General features: G+C 43.0%; 1 protein-coding gene across 2 annotated transcripts in view; it reads right to left on the reverse strand.

Moving 5' to 3' along the window:
• Window positions 1–2217: 2217 nt before the first annotated feature.
• The window catches only part of nbas (NBAS subunit of NRZ tethering complex), a 148198-nt gene continuing 129262 nt past the window's right edge, over window positions 2218–21153 (reverse strand). For both annotated transcript variants that reach the window (XM_085770806.1, XM_085770807.1), the window contains exons 50-53: window positions 20562–20701; window positions 15548–15695; window positions 14371–14505; window positions 2218–3366 (exon numbers count right to left, since the gene is read on the reverse strand). In XM_085770806.1, the coding sequence (XP_085626932.1) occupies window positions 3091–3366; window positions 14371–14505; window positions 15548–15695; window positions 20562–20701 (699 nt within the window). In that variant the 3' untranslated portion in view covers window positions 2218–3090. The remainder of the gene's footprint in view (window positions 3367–14370; window positions 14506–15547; window positions 15696–20561; window positions 20702–21153) is intronic.

Raw genomic sequence — 21153 nt, forward strand, 5'->3', positions numbered from 1 at the left:
TCTTTCTTCTAAGCTACTTTAATGGCTCTTCTCAGTGTCTTTGGATAATTCCTTGACGGCAAGTAGCTTTGGCTGAACATTAACCCAAGTTTGTTCAAACATAGTCTCAGATACACTACCTGAGATTGCTGCAGAGCAGAAACCCAAATGGTGTGTGTGTGTGTGTGCCTAGTGGCGCTGATTTGATCAACCTAATGACTGCAGGATTTACCACTTGAGGACTGATTACAACAGGGTCTCATGTAATCGTGTTAGTTGAGCACAATGAGTTGATTTCATGCTGGCCAGGACAAAAAGTGGACTAATGCTGTAGCTCAAGGGTATGTGAACAAACCTGACTGATTGAATTCTTGCAGCAGGCTCGATAGAACTTGTCTCTGACACAAGGAAATGAACGAAAGTGTACTTTCACGTCTGGAAATCACACTCATCTTTTCAGCTATCAGTCTGACACTGCAAGAGCAGCATGAATGACAGAGCCATGAGTGTAGGCTGTGAAATAGACCCATTAATCTCTTCAGTATTATTTCACCTTATAGTATAATGTTGTTGGCACTTCCTTTTCACAGCCAGGCCTGCAAAAAGCAGCCATCTGATAGCTTTGTGTCTAGCTGTATTTTCTTGTGACCTATCACTGACACGAGCATTGTCTCATTTCCCCCTATCCCCTCAACAGGTGGGGAGATTCATTACTCCCTTGTTTGATATATAGCTCCACCACCCACCCCCTACACCCATCCCTTATGAATGGGCTTGAAACACAGCAATATTGCTGTCAGGGTAAATACCTCAGAGCCACAGCCCCTTTATTCAATTTCTGGCCTGTCAGGGATACGAGCTACTCCACTCTGGCAGCTGTTTAAAATGTTGCCTGCCAAAGTGAATTACTGGTGAATATTTCACAATGTAGAAATAATATATATTCTTATTTTGGCTTGCCTAAATGTATTGCAAATGACAGAGGGTTAGGCAGGCAGATACCACTTGGGTGCTCAAACAAAACATAATAAATAGAAGAAATTTGAAGAAATTTCCTTGTATTTTGTCTTTGGGGGTGGCAGAAGAAGTCCCTTTGTTTAAAAAAAAAAATCCATGCAGAAACCATTATGTTTATTCCATAATTAAGGGATTAAGTGCAGCAGAAGAAAGTTAACAAGCAAATATGGAAACATGATCTGCTTATTACTGCCTGAACAGATTCAAATGGGCCTTGAAGCCATTGGTGCCACAATTCCATACGGTCGCCATCAAGTACAGTTACAGCTAGTCTTCAACAAGCTGCATCTGGATAATTAACTAAAGCACATTGCAGACGTGAACGCAGCACTGATAACTTGCACTTTGCAAACACTTTATCACAATCAGCTCATGCAGGCGCCAATAGAGCTAGGAGAGAAAATACAGTGTTTTCTCAGGGCCTGTCATGCGGCGATGGCATTTATTGGTTCCTCTTCCTCTCTAGTAACTAAATTGAATAAAAAATGTAAAAAATAAAAAAATAATAAAAATCTGCAAAGATTTTCTGAAAATCTCAGAAGGAAAAAGCTGATATTTTTCATGTTGCCTAATTAACATCCAAACTGTGTATTCTTGTGTACTGTTCATTATAGTAATGTTCCTCTTTGATAGGACAGGTTTACTTTTTCTAATGCTTTGACAAATGAGATAAATTACACACATGGATTTCTTTTTCCAAATCGTTCCTTTGACACAAATTTCTTAAAAACATGGTTGGGTCGGGAACAACAGAAAAAAACAAATACCAAATACTTTTGGTGGCAGCAGATATTGAGGTGAAAGCAGTTGGTTGTTGACCAGTGAAAACACTTTACTAAACTGCTTTGAAATGATTGTGTAATAAAACAAAAAGTACATCGGGAGAGTGAGTAAAAATACACATCGGGCAGAGGGCTGTAATTATCTTGGAACAACGTGAAAATGCTGTAATTACAATGCAAATGTTTTGAGTGCATTCATTACGAGATGGGACTCGAATCTTTATAAAACCCATTCATTAAAAAAAAAAAAGTAATCTCTGTAAAATGCTCACCAGGTCAACGATAAATATACGTATATATAAATCTTACACAACAAACACTGAGACATCTTTTGAAAAGTTTGGATGGGCTTGAATGTTATCCGCTCAGCAACACAATTATGAGAGAAATAGATTCAATACAATAAAAAAGAGAACGGGACTCATTCTCATGTCATTAGATTTGTCTTTATTTCAGCTCTGAGAGGTGGGAGAAAATGAAACCTGTACTTTAAAAAGTGAAACACACCACGCTGACAACATCATCGCTGCATGCGTGAGCACACACACATGCCTTTAGTTCTCATCATCATTAACTCTACATGATATCGCTGGGGCGTCGGCGCTCGTATAGAGAATTTGTGCATCTACACACACACACATGCCCACACACACAGGGCGCGGGGCAGCTGCGGGGATAATTTGTTTAGAAGGAATTAATTAGACATTATTAGGGGGAAAACAATGGAGCAGAGGCAGGGTGTTTAACGATGGGATGTCAAAGAGGCAAACCTGTCACGGAACAATAGGCTAATTTCCACCCACTGCTTCCCGGCTACTGCTCAATTACTTTATCACACAAAAGGATGGCGCGCGCTGCACACACACATATAAACACACAAAAATAAACGCAAAGCAGTCAGTGCGTTTTCTGATCTGAGCCCTCAGTCTGAACATGCATTCGTGAATGAGAGACAGCAGAGGTTCGTGGATCTATTAACGTGTGTGTGTCTGTGTGTGTTTCTAATGAAGCAGATGTTTCACTATTAAAAGGTACCCGCACTTATACCTTAAAGGGAGACACTGCAGCTGGTGCTGACGCGTCTTCAGTTGATGAACCGGAAACCCAATTACAGAACAAAATGCAGAGGTACAGCCGGAGATCGCTTCAGTTCTGCCTTCATGCTAGTTTCTTCAGATCTCAATCCAATCTAATTCTGCTGCTCTCTCAACACCTTCCCGCTCTCCTTCCCTAAAGCTCCTTTATCACCGTGGTCCGTGGCTGTCGTCCAAACTGCCTCCCCGCCTTCCTCTCCCCCTCATGCTCCCACCGCTCACAGCCACTTCTTGAGAACGGCCAAGGCAGAGTTGAAGGTGAACTGAGCCTGGTGGGCTCCGCGATGAGCCAGCAGCAGGGAGCCGGCCTCGGGCCTGTGGCCGGCCGCCAGCAGCTCGGCGGCGGCTTTCTCCACGTCCCAGCCCCGCTCCTGCTGGTGGGACAGCATGTGGGAGCTGAGCAGCGGGTAGACGGCCGAGGAGACGCAGCCCACCAGGAGCCGGGCGTCCAGGAGCAACGAGAGGAGCTCAGCATCGCAGGAAGAGGCCGTCTCCTGGAGCGGAAAGGGAAGAGAGAGAGAGAAAGTGTAAACACACATGTGGCAGCAGAGTCAGGAGAAACTGACTTTTGATCCGAGCTCATCCTGAAGCGACGAGCATGTGCCAAGAAAAAAACAGGCGCAACTTTGGCAAACGTGCGGCCGGTCTCTGCTTGGTAACCAGCACATCAGTCAGCAGCTCCAGTCTCCTCTAAACACAACAACAGTTACTGTAGCTGCCTCCTGCTGGGACACTACTTCCAGTCTGTGTAATTACAGTGTTACACGCTTGAAGAAACCCGATGAGGTCAGAGAGTTAGGTTAAAGATGTGCTGACCCGCTGGCCGCTGCCCTTCCCACCGCCTTTGTCCTCTTTTTCTGCTGTTATTTTCAGCTTTGGGAGGCTGCGTTCACAAAACGATAAACACAGGTTCGCACAGCCGTAAACAAACCTTTACGTAATATTTTTTATCCCACCCTCCGCCTCTTTACATCAATGAAGTTGATGCAAATTCAAACCGCTAAACGCCGGTGGGGCTGCGGTGAGTGGTTTACAGGCCACGGAGAAGCAAGGCTGAGTGCTGGGGTTGAAAGGCCGTCATTCTGCCTCTCTCGTTGACTCAGCCCAACATCCTCTGCTCACTCGCACCTGTTTGCTGTCTCTATTATTAAGCCTGCACTTACTCAACGATACACGTATTATGTATGTGTGTGTGTGTGTGTGTGTGTGTGTGTGTGTGTGTGTCCCTTTTGGGGTATTTCTGGAGCTGACACAGATCAATTATAAATGTGGAGCTCATGTCTTCTCTTCTGTAGTAGGGAGAAGGGAAAACAGAGCCAGATGAATTCCTATCCTTCACCTCTAAAATCTCTCATCTCTGCTTCGGCCTCGCTGCATTTTTCTCTGCTCCAAGGACAATCCATCCTTAAAAAAAAACATAAAACCCTTTCCAAAGGATCACTCCACTCTGTGATGACGGATATTAGTGGATCTGAATATCTCACACAAGAGTTGAGAGACATTCAGATGTTGTCATTGACAATGACACTGTCCACATGTGGACTTATTGCATTTGGCAGATAAAATAACTGTGACTTATAACTAACGCAAACAGATCCGACAAAGACCATTCATCACTTTGTCCCAAGATCCATAGTTTCTGACAAAACGTTCTGGATGTGACTGCGTATTCACCCTTTAAATACGAGTTCATGGCAGCTCTGGTACAGGAAGAAAAGAGGACAGAGGGGTGACATATAACACTTAAAGAGATACAGTATGCCATGCATGACTAATGATTTAATCTCTCTCTTACACTGAGAGACGGGAACCAGATGAGTCATGACAAGCCAGCGGAGGGAGGAGGGGGGGGGGCTGCATCGAGGAGACAGACAGAGAATTTCTCAATCTGGAGACAGACGTGGATGAGGAGGTCATCCAGTTATAATGAGAATTAAGGGAAAGACAGGCAAAGGAGACGAGAGGGCTTAGGGGTGTGGAAAATGTATGATGGGGAAAGACAGAGGGAGCGGGCCAGAGAGCGGAGAGAGAGACAAGCACTGAAAGCATCAGATACATACATTTTTAAATGCACCAAATGTTTCCAAGGACTGAATGCGCACCAGAACCAAGGAGAGGCACTTCAAAACAACTTAGCAGCTTCAGCTTCAAACTTTTGATTTTGGAGCCCCAACAGAGACACCGAACAAATGTGCTGCATTGGAGCTGCAGTGAACACTGACCTATTTTCAAGCTTAATGTCACACAGATGATATCAAACTTGACAGGTAAAAGAACAATTAATGTAGATTTCCCTGATATAATATAATAAAACAATTTATCTATTGGCTATCACCCCTACCAGCTGTGATAACACTGCATGCAGCAGTCAGACAAAAAAGCAAGCTGTTAGATCTCTAGACCCGCTATAAACAAGCTAACAGTCAATGCAGATAATATTAAACCCATTTATCTGGACATTAAGTCAGTGCAGCTGTAATGTTGTGCAGGTACAACCAGTACTGTAATACAAAGTTGTAAATCAATCATTACACTGTTTACTTGCGTGTGGTGTTCCAAAAACTTTCAGATATTCCTGTGTTTTGTTTGAAATCGACCCACTCAGCTGTTGGACTGATGTTCAGAGGTTGGTGTCAGGCACCGTGGTGTTTTGAGTTGAATGCTATTATCAACAAACTAACTTGCTCACAATGACAGTCTTGTCTTGCTGGTGTTTAGTAGGCATAATGCTCTACAGTATCTTATTGAACATGCTGGTTTAGTGTGTCAGCATGTGCTAATTAGCACTAAATATAAATACAGCTGTAGTTGATGGGAATTCTGTTCTTCTTCAGGTTTTAAAAAGTATTGGATAAATTCAATAAGTGAAAAGTCAATTCACTTTTTAATGCTAATCAATTCAACAGCTTCCGTTAAAAACAAACAACTAAAACTTGGCCCCCCACAGTACCACATGAGCTCAGTCCCAACTGCAGCAGCCCAGGAGTTAATCTGACTCGCAGCCCTTTGCTGCCTGTCGTCTCCCTCTCTCTCTCTCTCTCTCTCTCTCACATTGCATCAAATAAAGGCATAACAAGCCCACATAAAAAGATAGATAGATTGTTAAATGTTTAAGCTAGATTCACATTGTGGACTAACAGACTGACACTGGTGCCCCCAGAGCCTGATGCGACAGCTAGAATCCAACATGCATTAAATTAGCATTATACTTTGCCTTCGGAGGCTGTTAAAGCAGATATCAGTGGAATGTTTTTGTTAATATAAGTCCTAAATAGTCCTATTTTCCGTCAGCAATCACTTACATGAAGTATTTCAGCCTAAACACGAGTCTCTCCGTCACTCTGCTCTGCTGTAACCGAGGAGAAATTTCCTTGTGGGATACAAGTGTTATCCAATGAGGGAGAGAACGGCATGAAGGGCTGTGTGTGCAGCCAAGGATGCGCGTGATGTGGTGACGTAGCACGAGGACCTGACAAGGGCGGGGGCTGCTAACTCATGGTGCGTTCAAGGAAACTCGTACTTTGTGTTTTTCCTTCCTGTGAAGTCATACCAGTTCGATCTGGTACGAGTTCACGGGTCGGAAGTTACGAGTGGCTGTTATAGGGAACTTTCACAGACAACAGGACGGTAAAAACACTACGGGACGCTACCAAGTCGTAGTTGTGACTTGAAGCTGTAACTTACGGTTTCAAAAGCCTGCCTTGAACACAGCATTAGCCGAAACGGCCGTGCCGCTGTTATCTGCTTTAATGTAATCAAGGTTTATACAAATAATCATGTACGCATGCAAATGACTCACAATGTGCCTGTGATGAGAGTTCACACCTACACAATACACATTGCTCTTCGTGGCGCACACATGAACCCTATATAGCTCTACCAGGTGTCGTCCAAAAGTTAGACGCTGAACATATTTGTGACACTCTGACTGAGTTGTGTCGCTAACCACCAGGGAGGGGAAGAGCAGGTGCAACCGCCGAGGATGTTTCAGATATCACACCTGCAGGGCTGCAGAGGAGACGGGTTTAGAAAGTATCAACAAACATGCATAAATTATCACTTGCGGTGAGTTTGGGCAGCGTGAGATGCGTACAGATTCTTTTACAGAGGACGAGAATCCAGGCTTCTCGCTGTGTTCCGGGTCCAATTTCAGGAGAGGATCACGACGCACGTATTGTAAACACACACGCGCGCACAGGAACACACGCGCGCACCTCCCGGGCTATTACTGTTTGACGGTGTCAAGAGAGACAGCAGATTTGAGTCTGGAGTCAGTCAGATTGACAGTGGAGCTGTAAATAGATGTCAAGAGAGAGGCAGAGATGGAAGGATGGAGGGGAATCTCGATATCAGAGAGCAGCAGATAACTATATGTCCTTTTTACAGCATGAACAGCTCTGTCACATTTCGCACTGCTGTTCATCCACCTTTAACACCTGCTTGCGGTATGCAGGCTACGATATAGAGCTGAGTGTAATGAAGTTGAGATGACAGATACCTATACATATACATATATTTTGAATCTAAAATCTTATCCTTCTTAAGGATATTAAGGATTATTCTTAAGTGAAGTTAAAGACATTGATAAGGAATTTTCACTGCACTGCTGAGAGATGTAGTTACTCAAGGACAAAACTCATTAATCTAATAACTAATTTACACTTCTTAATATCATCAAACTCCATAAAAGCACGGATGTTGGAGGTGATAATTCAATACTTACAATCAACTCGATATGATCTTATATCATTGTTAGGCCTATTTCTAATTTCAAATTCTAATTATGGCTTGCTTAAAATCATTCAATTGAAAAAAACTATTCTGAATTTTGAAGGACATACACACACATTTATTTTCAGAGTGTTAGACAAGAAGGTCAACACCACTTTCATATCCATTGTTTGCAAAATGCAAAACTGAATTGTAAAATCAATAGTTTGTAGTTTTACAGGAGCCCGGCTAGCAACTTAGCACCCCCATTCAAGTCGTAATGCTAATCTACCGACTAACAATTTATCTTCTAGTTATTTGAGACATTTACAGCTGAAGTGCTGTAAAAACTGCTAAGTGTGGTCCAGGATGAGCAATGACTGGCTACCACAGAAAAGGAGATGGTCCTGTTATCTACTGCACTCGAACGCAGCCTGTACTCACTCAAGGCCGCGTTGCTTTTTGAGGCGTGTTGTGATTTTGTGTTTCCTAATGGGAGTCAATGACAGTTACCACTTTGATTTGTGGATCTGGAGTAATTGTAGTGTGCCGTTCAGGGAGACTCCGGCGGTGTAAATCTTTTGCTACGACATCACTTTCTATCACGTAAAACGGCGGTTACGACTCGATCCTCCGACTTCTACTTCACAGTTAACCACAAAGCTGTGTTTCCATCCACACCGTCTTCTTCATCCACCTGTGATTCCTCCCTCCTCCGCCGCTCCTCCTCTCCTCACTCTTGACTTTTTGAATTTCCCTCAGCGGTCTGTCAGGCCTCGCCTTTACAAACAGTTCAGCACAAATAGCATTTGATTGAGGAGGGAATACATTCATCATGCCCTCCTTTCTCTCTCAAAGGTCCACGCAGCTGGGAGGCCTTGAAAACCTGTCCTGGGGTGTACGTATTTATATGCGCAGGGGTGTGTGTTTGTGTGTGTGTGTGTGTGGCAGGTTAAAAGTCTTCTCTAAAGGTTCAAGCAACACCTTGTCTGACGTCGGTGAAGCGAAAACAAGAGGCTTCTTCTGTGTAGGTGTGTGTGCGCGTGCGGCCGCCGTGCACTGCGAGTAAATGCACAAACGCTCAGCGTGACAAGAGAACTGACACATCAAACTGAGACCATAAGATGTCCACCCCCCTCTCGTACTTGTTATTGTCTCTTTCTTTCTTGCCGTCTCGTCCTGTGAAAGACGGCCAAGGTTGTGTTTCCTGCGTGTTTCCAGTGGCCTCTAAACGTCGCATGATTGGTCTGGTCAATTTTTCACACCCTTGTTTTCTATCCTTGCTCTGCACATCTCTCATTTCCTGTATATGTCTCTCTCCCCCCTCCCCTCTCTCCTTGAGCTAAACCCGGCTGAGAGCTTAATTGGAATTACCGTGCACGTACAATGCCTAATACATAATGCATGGCCAAGCCTTCTTTTATCATTTAAATCATAAAGCTTCTTTGGAATGCCAGACAACACACAACTATCTCCATTCCTCCTTCTCTCATCCTTTTCTCTCCTCAGGCTCTTTTTCTCCCCATCTCTCCATCCTAACTGTCCCTAGGCTGGAGTGGTGCAACAAACTGTGTGCGCACACTCTCACATACACATACACACACACACACACACACAACACCAAACAGTCCTTGCTTACAGCGCGACGTGATTGAAAGTGACAGTAGAAGAGGCCGTGAAGCCAAAAAATAAAAATAAAAGTGGGCTGTGACGCACACAAGCAAACACAAGTACGCATCCACACAGTGAGCAAATCAGGGATCAACGCTCTTGAGTTGAAGGCAAACACGGCGAGATTAACAGGTCCAATATGGCACCAAAGCTGTAAACAAGCCCACTTAAACAAGCAATTAGACACATAATCACTCAATCAACGCACACACACACACAACCGCACACACAACCCGCAAGCCTGTTGTCTTCACTCCAGCGGGCAGATAGACGAGGTGTTTGTGTTTCGTTGAGGCCTTGGAGTGGTTTTTAACCTAATTACACACACACACACGGAGACATGCATGCAAATAAATAAAAAAAAAACAAGTGATAAATGCTAAAAGTGACAGGGAATATGAGAAAGGTGGAGCAGTTGATTAATGAACCAACTGATCCATAACACCAGTTATTGAATCATAGCTCAGCAAATGTAACAACACATTGTCTAGATAAGCTGCGGCTCTCCCTGCATGTCGGAGCAACAGCAAAGATGGGAACAGATATATTAGAAGGTGTGTGGAGGAGGAAATGGTGTCTTTGTTTTTTGTTTTTTTTTTACTTTTCCAGAGGACAGGAGCAAAAGAAAAAGCTATATTAGCATTGAAAGGACAGGCATATCCACTGCCTTGTATTTCCTCACTGTCTTTGATTCTAGCCTGGATAATATTGGCAGCTCTGTTCTGAGCTTTATTGGATTTTTGGATATTTACACATTGGCAACTTTATCCAATATGATTATTAGTTAGTATTAGCCTTCATCCTAAAAGGCTTTTGTTGTCTACAGATACTAATACAATTACAAACTAGCTCCGCTCAGCGATACAAAAGCAATGCTGTGTCTTTATTGCCACGTCTGCTGCGTGGATCATCAGTTGCTGAGAATGCTGACTTTTTGGCTGAGGTGTGCAGCTTTAGCCACAGTCTTAAATCATGCTTGTTGTGTATGTTACATACACACACACACGACTCTCATACAAGTAGTTGTCCTCTGCACTTTTTGGTGTGGCTGAGTCAGAAAATTATTGAACAGTTAATGGTTTACCACTTAGCCATGTGTTGATACCCTGTAACTTCAGCTATAATTTCATTGTATTGTTTTTCTAATTTTATATTAAAGCCCCTGTACGGACAACACTGATTTAGTGTTGATTTTGGCGGCCCCTGTGGACGAAAGCGGCGGAATGAAGACTGCATTTCCCAATGTCATGAAGACGTGTCTGGCCGGCGCGTGTAGATTTGTTTTGGAAACGTCGGAAAGAAGACGGGACTTGCTTTTTTTTTTTTTTTTTTCTTCCGCAGCATAATGTATCTATTCATATCGTTTCGCCAGTGGTCCGACCCGACCATGCCTTCCAGAGGTATAGAATTAGACTACTTAGAAGTAGCGTATCTTCACACTGATGGGCTCATTTGCTGTTGTAGGTACAGTAACAGAGGCACATCAGCAGAAACCAGAGACTTTTGCATATCCAGTTAAAAGCTCCGTACAGAGGGTTTAATTATTATTAATAGTTACATATTATACAATAAATAGATGTTACTTGTTCAAATTTTGAAATGAGTCAGCTAAAATCTACCAGAAAGGGAGTTTTCCACCAGTTCGAGCTCATGTTAGAGGTTATTTAGCATTTACAGAGGCTGTTTATGCATGTGTGTTTGCGCTTGCATGCAGCAGGATCTATATATGCTGCATGGTGCACTGACAGCTCATTCATATTGGCAGGACAGCTCTTATCTGCCCCTTATCTCTGTCTCCCATTACTCAGGCTGGTGTTAACCCCTGGCTCCCTGCTCCACTGCTCCCCTCTGCTCCTTCGCAGCTCATACATCTTCACTAGGAGGAGCAGAGAGGAAAAAGAAGAAAAGATGGGAGCAGGTGACTTTGAGGAAAGACACTGCTTCAAGTTAAGAAGAAGTGAAAAACCAGCACTGTATGTTCCCTGCATCATTAACATTAACCAAACTCTCCTGCATTACCTGCTCCTTTTGTTTATCTTTCAACACTGCTCCTACAGTACCTCTTTCTGCCTTTCCTCCCTCCTTCACTTCTCCAACGCCCACAGAGGCCTCTTTAAACCGAGCTGAGCGTACCCATTAACCTTTCACATCAAAGGAAGACGCAGTAAATGTGAAGAAAAATAAACATCTCACACACTACTTTATTTTTTCATTTACTTCAGCGTCAACTAGTTTTCTGTAAAACAAGTTTAATTAAAAACTAATCTTCAAAATTAATCAGGTTTTTTTTCCTAAATCATAATCTCAGGGGCATCGATTCTATGTAAAAAAAAAAGTGTTGATTCTGAGTGAAATAATGTGAACACTGGTCTGTGATATCAGATACACAGCAAAGTGCCAGGGAACACACCGACCAGTGGGGCAGCGCTTGCAGATAAGACCTGTCAGTCACTCAGATTGGCACACTGCTTTCATGTACTTAATCAAGAACGCCTGAGTTGATAAATTTCTGGTGCACTGTGGCCAAAATTAGCCTCAGGCCGGTTAACGTAGACATTCAAAGGCAGGTAAATGAAATGAGTGGCATTTAAATCCTTCCCATAGTTTTCTGTGATGAATTAATTTCTTCCGGTATGTTGGAGTGAAACAAACTGTGACAAAAGAGGAAACCTCAATGAAACGCTTTAAGGTTTGAATAATAACAATAGTCAATTAACGGTTAAGCTTCCTCAGTACGCTGACTGAATTTCTCATCGACCAAGCTCAACTAAATCGGTCCTTCTGATCCTCCCTGGATAAGATCTATGGATCTGCTAATGGCGAGCTGCAGACAAGTGCAGGCTATTTGTAGATCTGATAAGAAGCCTCTGAGTGTCGTCCTCCTCCATCAGCATGAATTTGTTCGCAGTGGTGAAAAATGTGTGAAACACAAGGCTTAAGGCAGCACTGTGACCTGCTTGATAATAAAGGGCTGAATTACTAAATCATGTACATTTTATATACATTTAATATATACTGTATATACGTAACTGTATATACGTAACTAAGGAGGAGCACTTGACAAGCCCTTAGGGTTTTTTTGTTTCTCCAGCACATTTTCTATATCTACTGTATACATTGTATGTTTTTTTTGTTGTTGTTCTACTCTTTCTCTTACTCTCATCTTTCATGTGCTAATAAATAAATAGAAAAAAAAAGAAATATAAACTTTTTTTATAAAGTAACTTGATTTTCTTTCTTTTTTTTTAAACAACAACAACATATTTTTCCTGGTTACACAAACAAACCACTTGGTGCCAAAGAAATAGGTCTTTTGAAAACTGCTCACAGCGATGCATGTCAACTACCCAGAGTAACCCAGACACACTTGCCTTGAGAGCCAAATAGTGTTAGTGTAATTTTGTCAGTGTTGTGAACACCACACACTACAGTCCACTCACATGCATGTCATGATGCTGGGGTGGAGGATGAGATGCCAAACCCAGCGTGTGGATGCACTGATAAAACTCACCCACTGTCAGACCAAGTGGCAGGTACATTCATTCAGTCTCTGCAAACTGCTGAACCAGCAATCCCCTCACCTCATATTCCCTTACATATAAATGACTGTGATGAGTTGGGAGCAGTGTGATGTGTGCATGTGTTTTTTAAATTTAAAACTGGAGATAAAGACAGAGCTGCTACTGGATTGGTTCTCCAGAGCTGAGTGACTGGGATTGATGAGTAGGTAAAGAAATAGTTGAACCTCCGTGTTGTCAAAGCTTCTTGTAAATATTCTCACGCAATCAGAAAAACTACTGAAAAACACATTAATAGCAAAATATGGCAGACATAAAACACACCTTGGCAAACAGACTCCCACACAGGCAAAAAAAAAGAAACTCACACACTTGTAGGAATGCACATGCAGACAAATACACACCCGTATAGCAGCCACACGCGTACAGCTCCACACTGAGTCCAAGCCAACACATTATCAGATGTATTAGATGTAAGACGATTTCTCTCCAGCTCTTTTGATGTTATCTGCAGACGAATGCTGTTCTGTGTTGCTCTGAACACGTCCCTGCTCATTCAGCTCTTAGGTGGCAGAAGCAAGATTATTTCTCAAAGCAGTGTGACACACTACCTGTCGTACTCTATTCATATAACCCGTCTCTAACTCTCTAACTCGTTTATCTTTTCTGTCTCCCTCTGCCCCCCCCCCTCCTCCTGAGTCACAGGCTGTGCTCCCTGCTCTGTCCTCTCTACCTCAGTCATGGTCACTTCTACATTTTTATACATTTGCCCCGTCTTTGTGATTCCCCATCTCATCATTCCTCTCTTTCTCTCCCAACCCTCCTCCATTTGATTTTCTCTTCCCACATCTAAATCACATATATTTTCTCTCACTATCTTCAACAGCCAGCCTCCCCCCCATACCAGTCCTGCTCTCTTTTCTCTGTGCGATAAAAGCAGCGTGCTGCTCAGGTGTACCAATATAGGACCTTTAATGTTTCATTTAATAGGGTCTCTGTCACTGGTATATATATGTGTAATAGTGAGGCTTTCTCTTATCTGATCTAGGAACAAAGAGAGGGTCTGCTCGGCCTGAGAGGCCCACTTTGTGACAACTGCTTATCTGATCAGGAAAAGTGGAGAGCGGCCCACACAGCCTTAAAACGATTACTCTCCTATCTGATAGTGGTTTTTCCAAAAGTAGAGGACAGTTAGCAAGAGGATGAGCACTGGGTTATTTAAATGTTGTTTTGTAGCAGTAAAAGAGGATTAATAATTTTTTGCTCCTCTTGGCGGTCCTTCATTACTCTTCTTCTCTTTTGGCTTTTGGGCTGTTTATCAGACAAAAATGTCAAAACCTTTAAAATTCCAACACCTTAAATGTAAGGATTTATTGCTCTTTGCTGTTCTTTATGTAGTTTTTTTTAATGAAAAGTGAAAACTTTTGGGTGTTTGTGTAGTTGGTTAAACAAGATAAAGTAGCTGAAGACATCACTTGTGGCTCTGGAAAGTTTTAAGACCCACTAAATTATTTTGAAAACTATAAATATATGAAGTGACAGTATGAATGACAACAAACTTCAGTGTCCATCTAAGTTGACGACTGTTATGACACTTACCGCCGTCATGCTGTTGATCTGATCAAGAGTCAGCTGCAGCAGCTCCTCGTCACCACTCTCCGCCATCAGTTTGAGCGCAGGTTGCTGGAGGTTCGGCTGGTTCTGGAGCAGCAGGGTGGTTATGTGTTTGATACACTGGAGAGGAGAAGAAAGAGTTGGAGGGAGGAGAAGGGGTAGATATGTGAATGTCCAGACGTATGTATGGATGAATGGATGAAAAATAGGAAATGTAACCAGAGGAGAGTGAAAAAAACAAGAGAGGGAACAAAACAGGGAGCAGTCGACAGCGGGATGAGAGTAGGCGAAGAACACCGAAGGTCAATTGATGTGCATATACTGTACACAGGCACATAATACTTTTAAAAAGACCAACACATAGACACACACACACGGTCCCTTGGCTGACGCACAGTCCTGTTGCAGTCCCATCCAGTAATATATGGATATCACAATGCAATCTGACTCCCCCATGCTCTGGCGGTTTCATTCCAGCAGATTCAAATTAAAGCTGTTCAGAGGAGAGTAAAAGGCCTCCTTCTCCTTCTCCTCCTCCACCCCCCCTCACCCCCACCCTCCCTCCTCCCATACTAATATTAGACAGCCAGGCGGACACTAGCCTATTCACACTGAATAGCATTAGCGCTAAACTAATATCACAGTCAGCTGGCGCTAGACATACAGAATGGCATTAGGCTTACCACTTCCATGCTGCTCAGCAGGGCATGAATAGCATTAGTGGCCGTCAGATAGAAAAGAGCGGCTAGTGCCTATAGCACGTTACAAAAAGCACTGAGCTGATGCTAACATGTTGCTATGGGTTATGTGCTTAATAGCTTCAAGCTGCTGTATTACTATAAGATGTGGGACACAACGGTGGCACTGTGCTGAGGATAGACTGAGAGCAAACAAGCCAGGTGATGGTGAATCATCCTAGTGGATCTATTATGCGTTGAAGCGAGATTTCACTTTAAAATGTGAATTTTTTTGCATCCTTATTGCATCGTAGTGGTGGAGGAAGTGGTATTGGTCTGTTTACGTTAACCTTTCACACATTCAGCCAATCACATTGCGATCACACGCTAAGAAAACAAGGTGAACTAATCTGATCCACTCCTTAGGTTAAGTAGCGTTTCATTAAAAAAAAACACACAAGGGAATATAATCTGATCGTGATTACCTGCACAGGAAGCTTGTGCTTCGTGTTATAGAGGCTCCTCACCATGGCAACTACCTGCTGACCCAGGTCTAATTTGACCTCTGGCCCCTGGCAGCGGGTCAGCATGGTCGAGGTCAGCACCACCCAGGGGTTACGCTCGGACTCTGCCCTGCAGATAGAGATGGAGACAGGCCTGCATGTGAATATGAGATGTATGTATAGTCTTGTGCTGAAAACACAGGCTGAAGCACATGTGTACATAGGCCTGTATACTGGAACATACTATACAGTGTTTAAAACAAACAATATCATATAAAATTTGAGAAATATTATTACATTAATAATTCTGCAGTTTTGTAGTGGTAATCCTGTTCGACAGTGAGTGGGTTACAACAGCTGTATTGTATGGAAATGTGGATTATGAATAATAAACTCAGCCTTGTAAGAATAACGGCGTCAACCTGCCTTCAAATCACAGGCGGGCGTGAAAGCAGACGGAATTATCAAGAGGTTTGCAGACGATCTAATGAATTCTGACGTTGACATGTAAGCGAGGAGGGAAGATGTTTGACCACAAAACTCCTGCAGCAGTTAATATTAAACACCTACATGCTGCATTTTCTCCCTCTCAGCGAGAACACCGGGGGAACAGCTGCCAGTAGTGAGAAGTGTCACTGTGTTTACACGCTTCTTCATGAGCTCCTCTAGACCGCTGCTAATGCCTCCTGAGCAACCGATTAACTCCCACCGAGGCCCGCAAATGCCAGAGTTGCTAAGGAAGTACGACCTTCATGGATCTTTATTAATACAATTTGAGCATCGGAGAAGAAAAATTAAATTAAAACATGGAAATCACAGAGGGAATTAAGATCTGTTAATTATATCTTGGTGGTTTTATTAGTTTTTTCATCAGCATGGCAAGCAGTCAGTACTAATTTAAAGCCACTATATATCCTGGCTAGCACAAATGTCAGTGGTTATGGAGGTTGCAGTTGTCAATGCAAAGCCAGAGTCTCATTGTATCTGTGCTACGCCTCAGGAAGAGAATCAAATCACATCTCTGAGCATTTGTGTAGCTCTACATATTCATATTGTATATGGTGGAAAAATTATTTAACCCTAGTTAGGAAAATATCATCATTAATCCAACAGGAACAAGCAGTGAAACGCCACTGGAAAGGAGGGAACATGTGTTTTCCAGTGGTTCGAAAATAGGCGGCTACACGGCGGCACTGCTGGAAGTTATATATATGTGATCTACATGACTAGCAGTGCATTAAATATTTAACAGACAGGGGAGGAAGGAGATGGGAGGTGAGAGGAGGAGTATGATTTGTTGTCACATGATGAAAGGGAGGTGATAACATGCTGAAGAATCCTTGTTTATATGATGAGAAGTAGAAATGTTCAAGTGGTTTGAAGCCTGAGGTCAGATTAGGCTGCTGAAGTGTGTCCTAAACTGGCACTTCAGAGGTAGCAGGCCCTGTGGTAAGATCCTGCCTCAGTGTCTATGTGCATCTGCAAGAAAACAACTAGAATCCTCGTATGAGCAATAGAGAGAATTTGCAAATGAGGAAGAGACAGACAGCAGGACTCCTGTGAGTGTCTGTCAGAAGAGAAGACAGTTCTTCATCCTGCTGCCAGAGGGGGGGACGGGCGTGTGTCTCATCCGGACAAACTCCTTCACCTACAGACGACGTGACCGCAGCAGTAAACAGACACCACTTATTGTTCCTTTTTTTTGTTGTTGTTTTTTTTCTTAAATGAAGGGGGGCAGAGAGTTACTGATGAATGCAACTACAGTATGAGTGTGCATTCTTCAAATCCATCATGGGGTGCAGTGTGTGAGTCACCGCCAGCCCCCTTTTTTTCGTGCTTTGAATCATGACTCAGTTTATGCAGACAGACTAAAGGATCAGCTTTTGAGATGCAACACTCAATATAGCTCCAAAAAAAAAAAAAGAAAAAGCCAGTTGTATTCTTAGTGGAACAAATCCTCAGTCTACAGACTAACACACAGTAAACACACACACACCCGCACAGTAAACACACACCAGGCCTAACCAGGATTAAGTGCTGAGTCAGACGAGTGGTAAAGGTTAACCATGTAAGATAGAACCCCCTCAAGTCTTCACCATCTTAAATGAGCCACTTGAAGGTTAAGTTATTCTGAGTTTTGTGTCCCAAATTACGAGAGCCGGATACAGCAGCCGCTGCATATAAAACGCACAGTTAACACAGATCAGACTTCAATTTCAGGCTCCTATGATTCGAGGAGGCACATTACAGCGTAGTTAGTGTATGTATGCATTTCGCAGCAAATTACCTTGCGCAATTTAAATGAGGACAACTAAAGGGACAAGAAAAAAAAACTGAATCTGTAATCAGAGGCTGAGTGTGTACTCAACATTATGTCTGCATTTAAATCTGAAACACAGTTCACCAGCTCGTTCTGCAGTTAAAAGAGATGATCATAGTTGACTGACGCAGCAGCGGCGGCGGCGGCGGTGGTTTGACTACAGCTGCTACGCTCACAAAGTAAGCGGAGTGTCGGCGAAATCCAGGGGTGAACTTGAAGCAGCTGTGTTGTCCAAACTAATCCTATCTCCCCCGCCGCGCCTCAGCTGAATATGCACTGTGCCAGAAGAGACAATGACTCCACACAAGCCCGGAGACGACTCTACTTGACAAACACTATAAACAAAACACTTTTCTCCACTCTGTCTAGAAACACTTTTCCTTCCGTTCACTGATATACAACATTTACCCCTAATTTTCAAAAACTTTCAATTTTCTTGCTTTCGGTAATTTAGTTTTCACCTCCGCACTAAGCTGCTCTGTTGGATTAGTCGATACAATATCTGTCTGAAAATGGCTCAAACAGAGTGGGAGCGATGATTGTGCATCTAACAATGGCCTGTTTCCACAGCAGAAACTGTTCCAGGGGCACAGGAGCCATTTCAGGAACTCAGGAGTCTTATTTTGTCTCACAGTTTTTTGGCCCAAAGTACCGTCACATTCCCCGGGTGGTGCTTTCTGATGGTCCAGGAACTGTCAGGGCAGTTTGTTCCCGCTGAATGCGGCTAATTGATCAAACAAAGCTCCATCAGGCAGCCACCTCGTGTTACTGCTTCATTCACACCGAGAACAGCACCGGGTGACTCTAATATCAATATGACAAAGGGTGGATATTTCTCAATGTTGTGTTGTCGGCTCCCTGGCAAAGTCAAAAAGTGGAAATGAATAAGAAAAAGCAGGTCCAAATGTGCTGAAAGCATTTGCTAATTGTTTCAGCGTGGTTACGCTTTAGAGCGGAAATGAATAACCATCAAATATTGGCACGTCTTTGCATCCACTCAAACATCAGTGTCTCTCTGCAGTAAATACAAGGAACAATTGGGTAACTTTTAATCACTGTTGTGTTCTATTTGCGGACGTGAATGTTCACAGGTTGTCATACGTATGTGGTGGAAATGCAAATAGATGTGCAAACATTTGCCATCTACTTCAGTCCTCCTCATGTGGCCCCTCATTACCTGGAACTATTTGGTCCAAATGGGGCTCAAGGCTGCTCACAATGTGCCAGCAGAAAGACAAGCATCTCAGATATACAGTACTGTATATACATTTTTTTTTTGCCTTGTCTTGCCTGGTTTGACATCCTGGTCAATAATGCCATGGTTAATAAAATTCCTGATTCCTGCAAGTCTGTGTCTGAGACATTTCAAGTATCAGCCACGTTGTGTTGGTCTAGATTGAAAAATTCATTTACAACACAAGCCATTACTCAACTCAATTTAAATTTTAAGAAATAGTTATGACACACTCTATTTCCAACAATGTAACAATAGTACAGCCCTCAGTTGCCCTCCAGGGTATTTGTGTACTTACCCATTTCAGGGTTGTATCGACATTTGTGTGAATGTGCTTCCTATGTTTTATGTTTTTAACTGCCTGCAAAGCAAATTTCCTTCTGGGGAAAATAAAGTTGAAGTTGAAGTTTTAAACTGATGTATCAGCAATCAAAATGTAATGTGTAAATCTTCATGTTCATCAACAGTTGTTGTCAGAGTCGGTAAAGTTAACTCACCTACACCCAGCTTCGTGCATGTCCTTGTAAGTTTTTAACAACGACCAGAGAAGAGCAAAACTTTAAAATGCTGATCGAAACCATTTGAAACGCTGTCTGCTTTGATTGAGCTGGAAGGATAAACTCCAGACAGCATAACCCTCTATTGTCTCAGCGGTCCTTGGAGTATCGCTCACTTTTAATCGAGAACAATGGAGCGGGAGAAGAGCAATCACATCATTAGGCACTTATCGATAATACAGCCAACGCTGGCTGAGGCTCATAAGACGCCAGCTGGTGCAAAAAGCCCGGAGCCTGTAGCTTTGTGAGGACGCCTGTGTTCATTTCCAACTCTAAAAGTCTATGTGCAATACGTGCCGCCCCCCTGCCCCCCGAGTGATTAGAGCCACACTTGAGGAAGTAAGAACACATTGCACAGAAGTTGCCTATTAACACATTAATGTCCTCGATTTTAGTGATAAACAAGCCGCGGTACAAACCCTGTTGATAGCGTCTGTGGTCGACTGCTAAGCACCAAAACAACACACCCACCATCACTTTGTTTAAGGGCGGAATAAGAGGCTGCTTTGACTTCAACTAGTGAAGCAGCACTCACAGTTTTTTACTTTTAAAAGTGATATTCGTTGAACATGCTCAGGGTGGAGAGGTCATAACAGGGAGAAAACTGTGGTGAGATGAGCTGCCAAAAGATCTGCCTATAGAGACATGAGGGTTTTTTATGTATGTTTGGAGTTGTGAATAATGTAGTTGCTAATTAATTGTTAACAGGGTGTTGTCAGCAACTTAACAATTCATAAGTAAGCAACAACAGCACTAGAGGTGCTCACAGGAATAGTTGGGGCATTTGGGGGGAGGGGGGTGCGCTTACGTAAGTCTCTGCATAGTGCATATGTTAAACCATAACTTTAAATAATCAAAGAACAGGGAGAAAAGTATTCATCTTACACTTCCTTGTTCAACATAGGTGGCCATGCTTGCAGGAGGAGCATGAGCAGCTGAAAGTCTTCCCACTTCTGAGCAGCTTCCAACAGCTCCAGGAAGAGAGCGTATCGTTTGTCCTCGTTCTCCACGTCTTCGATCTGGACCTGATGGAAAGGAAGCAGAGGAGTAATAACATGAGAACAGGAAGCAAAGACCTGCTGTACACAAATTAGGTGGATAAAGAGTGTAAACTCTAAGTAAACTTCAGTTTTTTCAAAATCCCGCTACATGCGCAATGTCAATGGATGAAGATGATGATAAATGTCAGCAATCGTCCACTGAGACACCGCCCAATGAAACACGACAGAAACAGGCGAGCAGCTTTCATTGATTTTAAATGGAGCAAGCCCTCTACAAACTTGCAATGATTGTAGTCGAGCAGAGTGAGCAAGACTTTTCTTCCGAAGCAAGACCGGAATGAACTGTGCAGTCACACACAATCTAGACCAGTATCAAAGCCTTCAGACTTCAAACAGAGGAACTAACATTTAATGGCACGTTTCATTGTTAGCCTAAAAAAACGTCACCTTTGGCTAAACTTATTCCAGGCTATAAT

Source organism: Trachurus japonicus, chromosome 24 (genome assembly GCF_045865225.1).
Source record: "Trachurus japonicus isolate A0001 chromosome 24, Traja_1.0".
Lineage (NCBI taxonomy): Eukaryota > Metazoa > Chordata > Actinopteri > Carangiformes > Carangidae > Trachurus > Trachurus japonicus.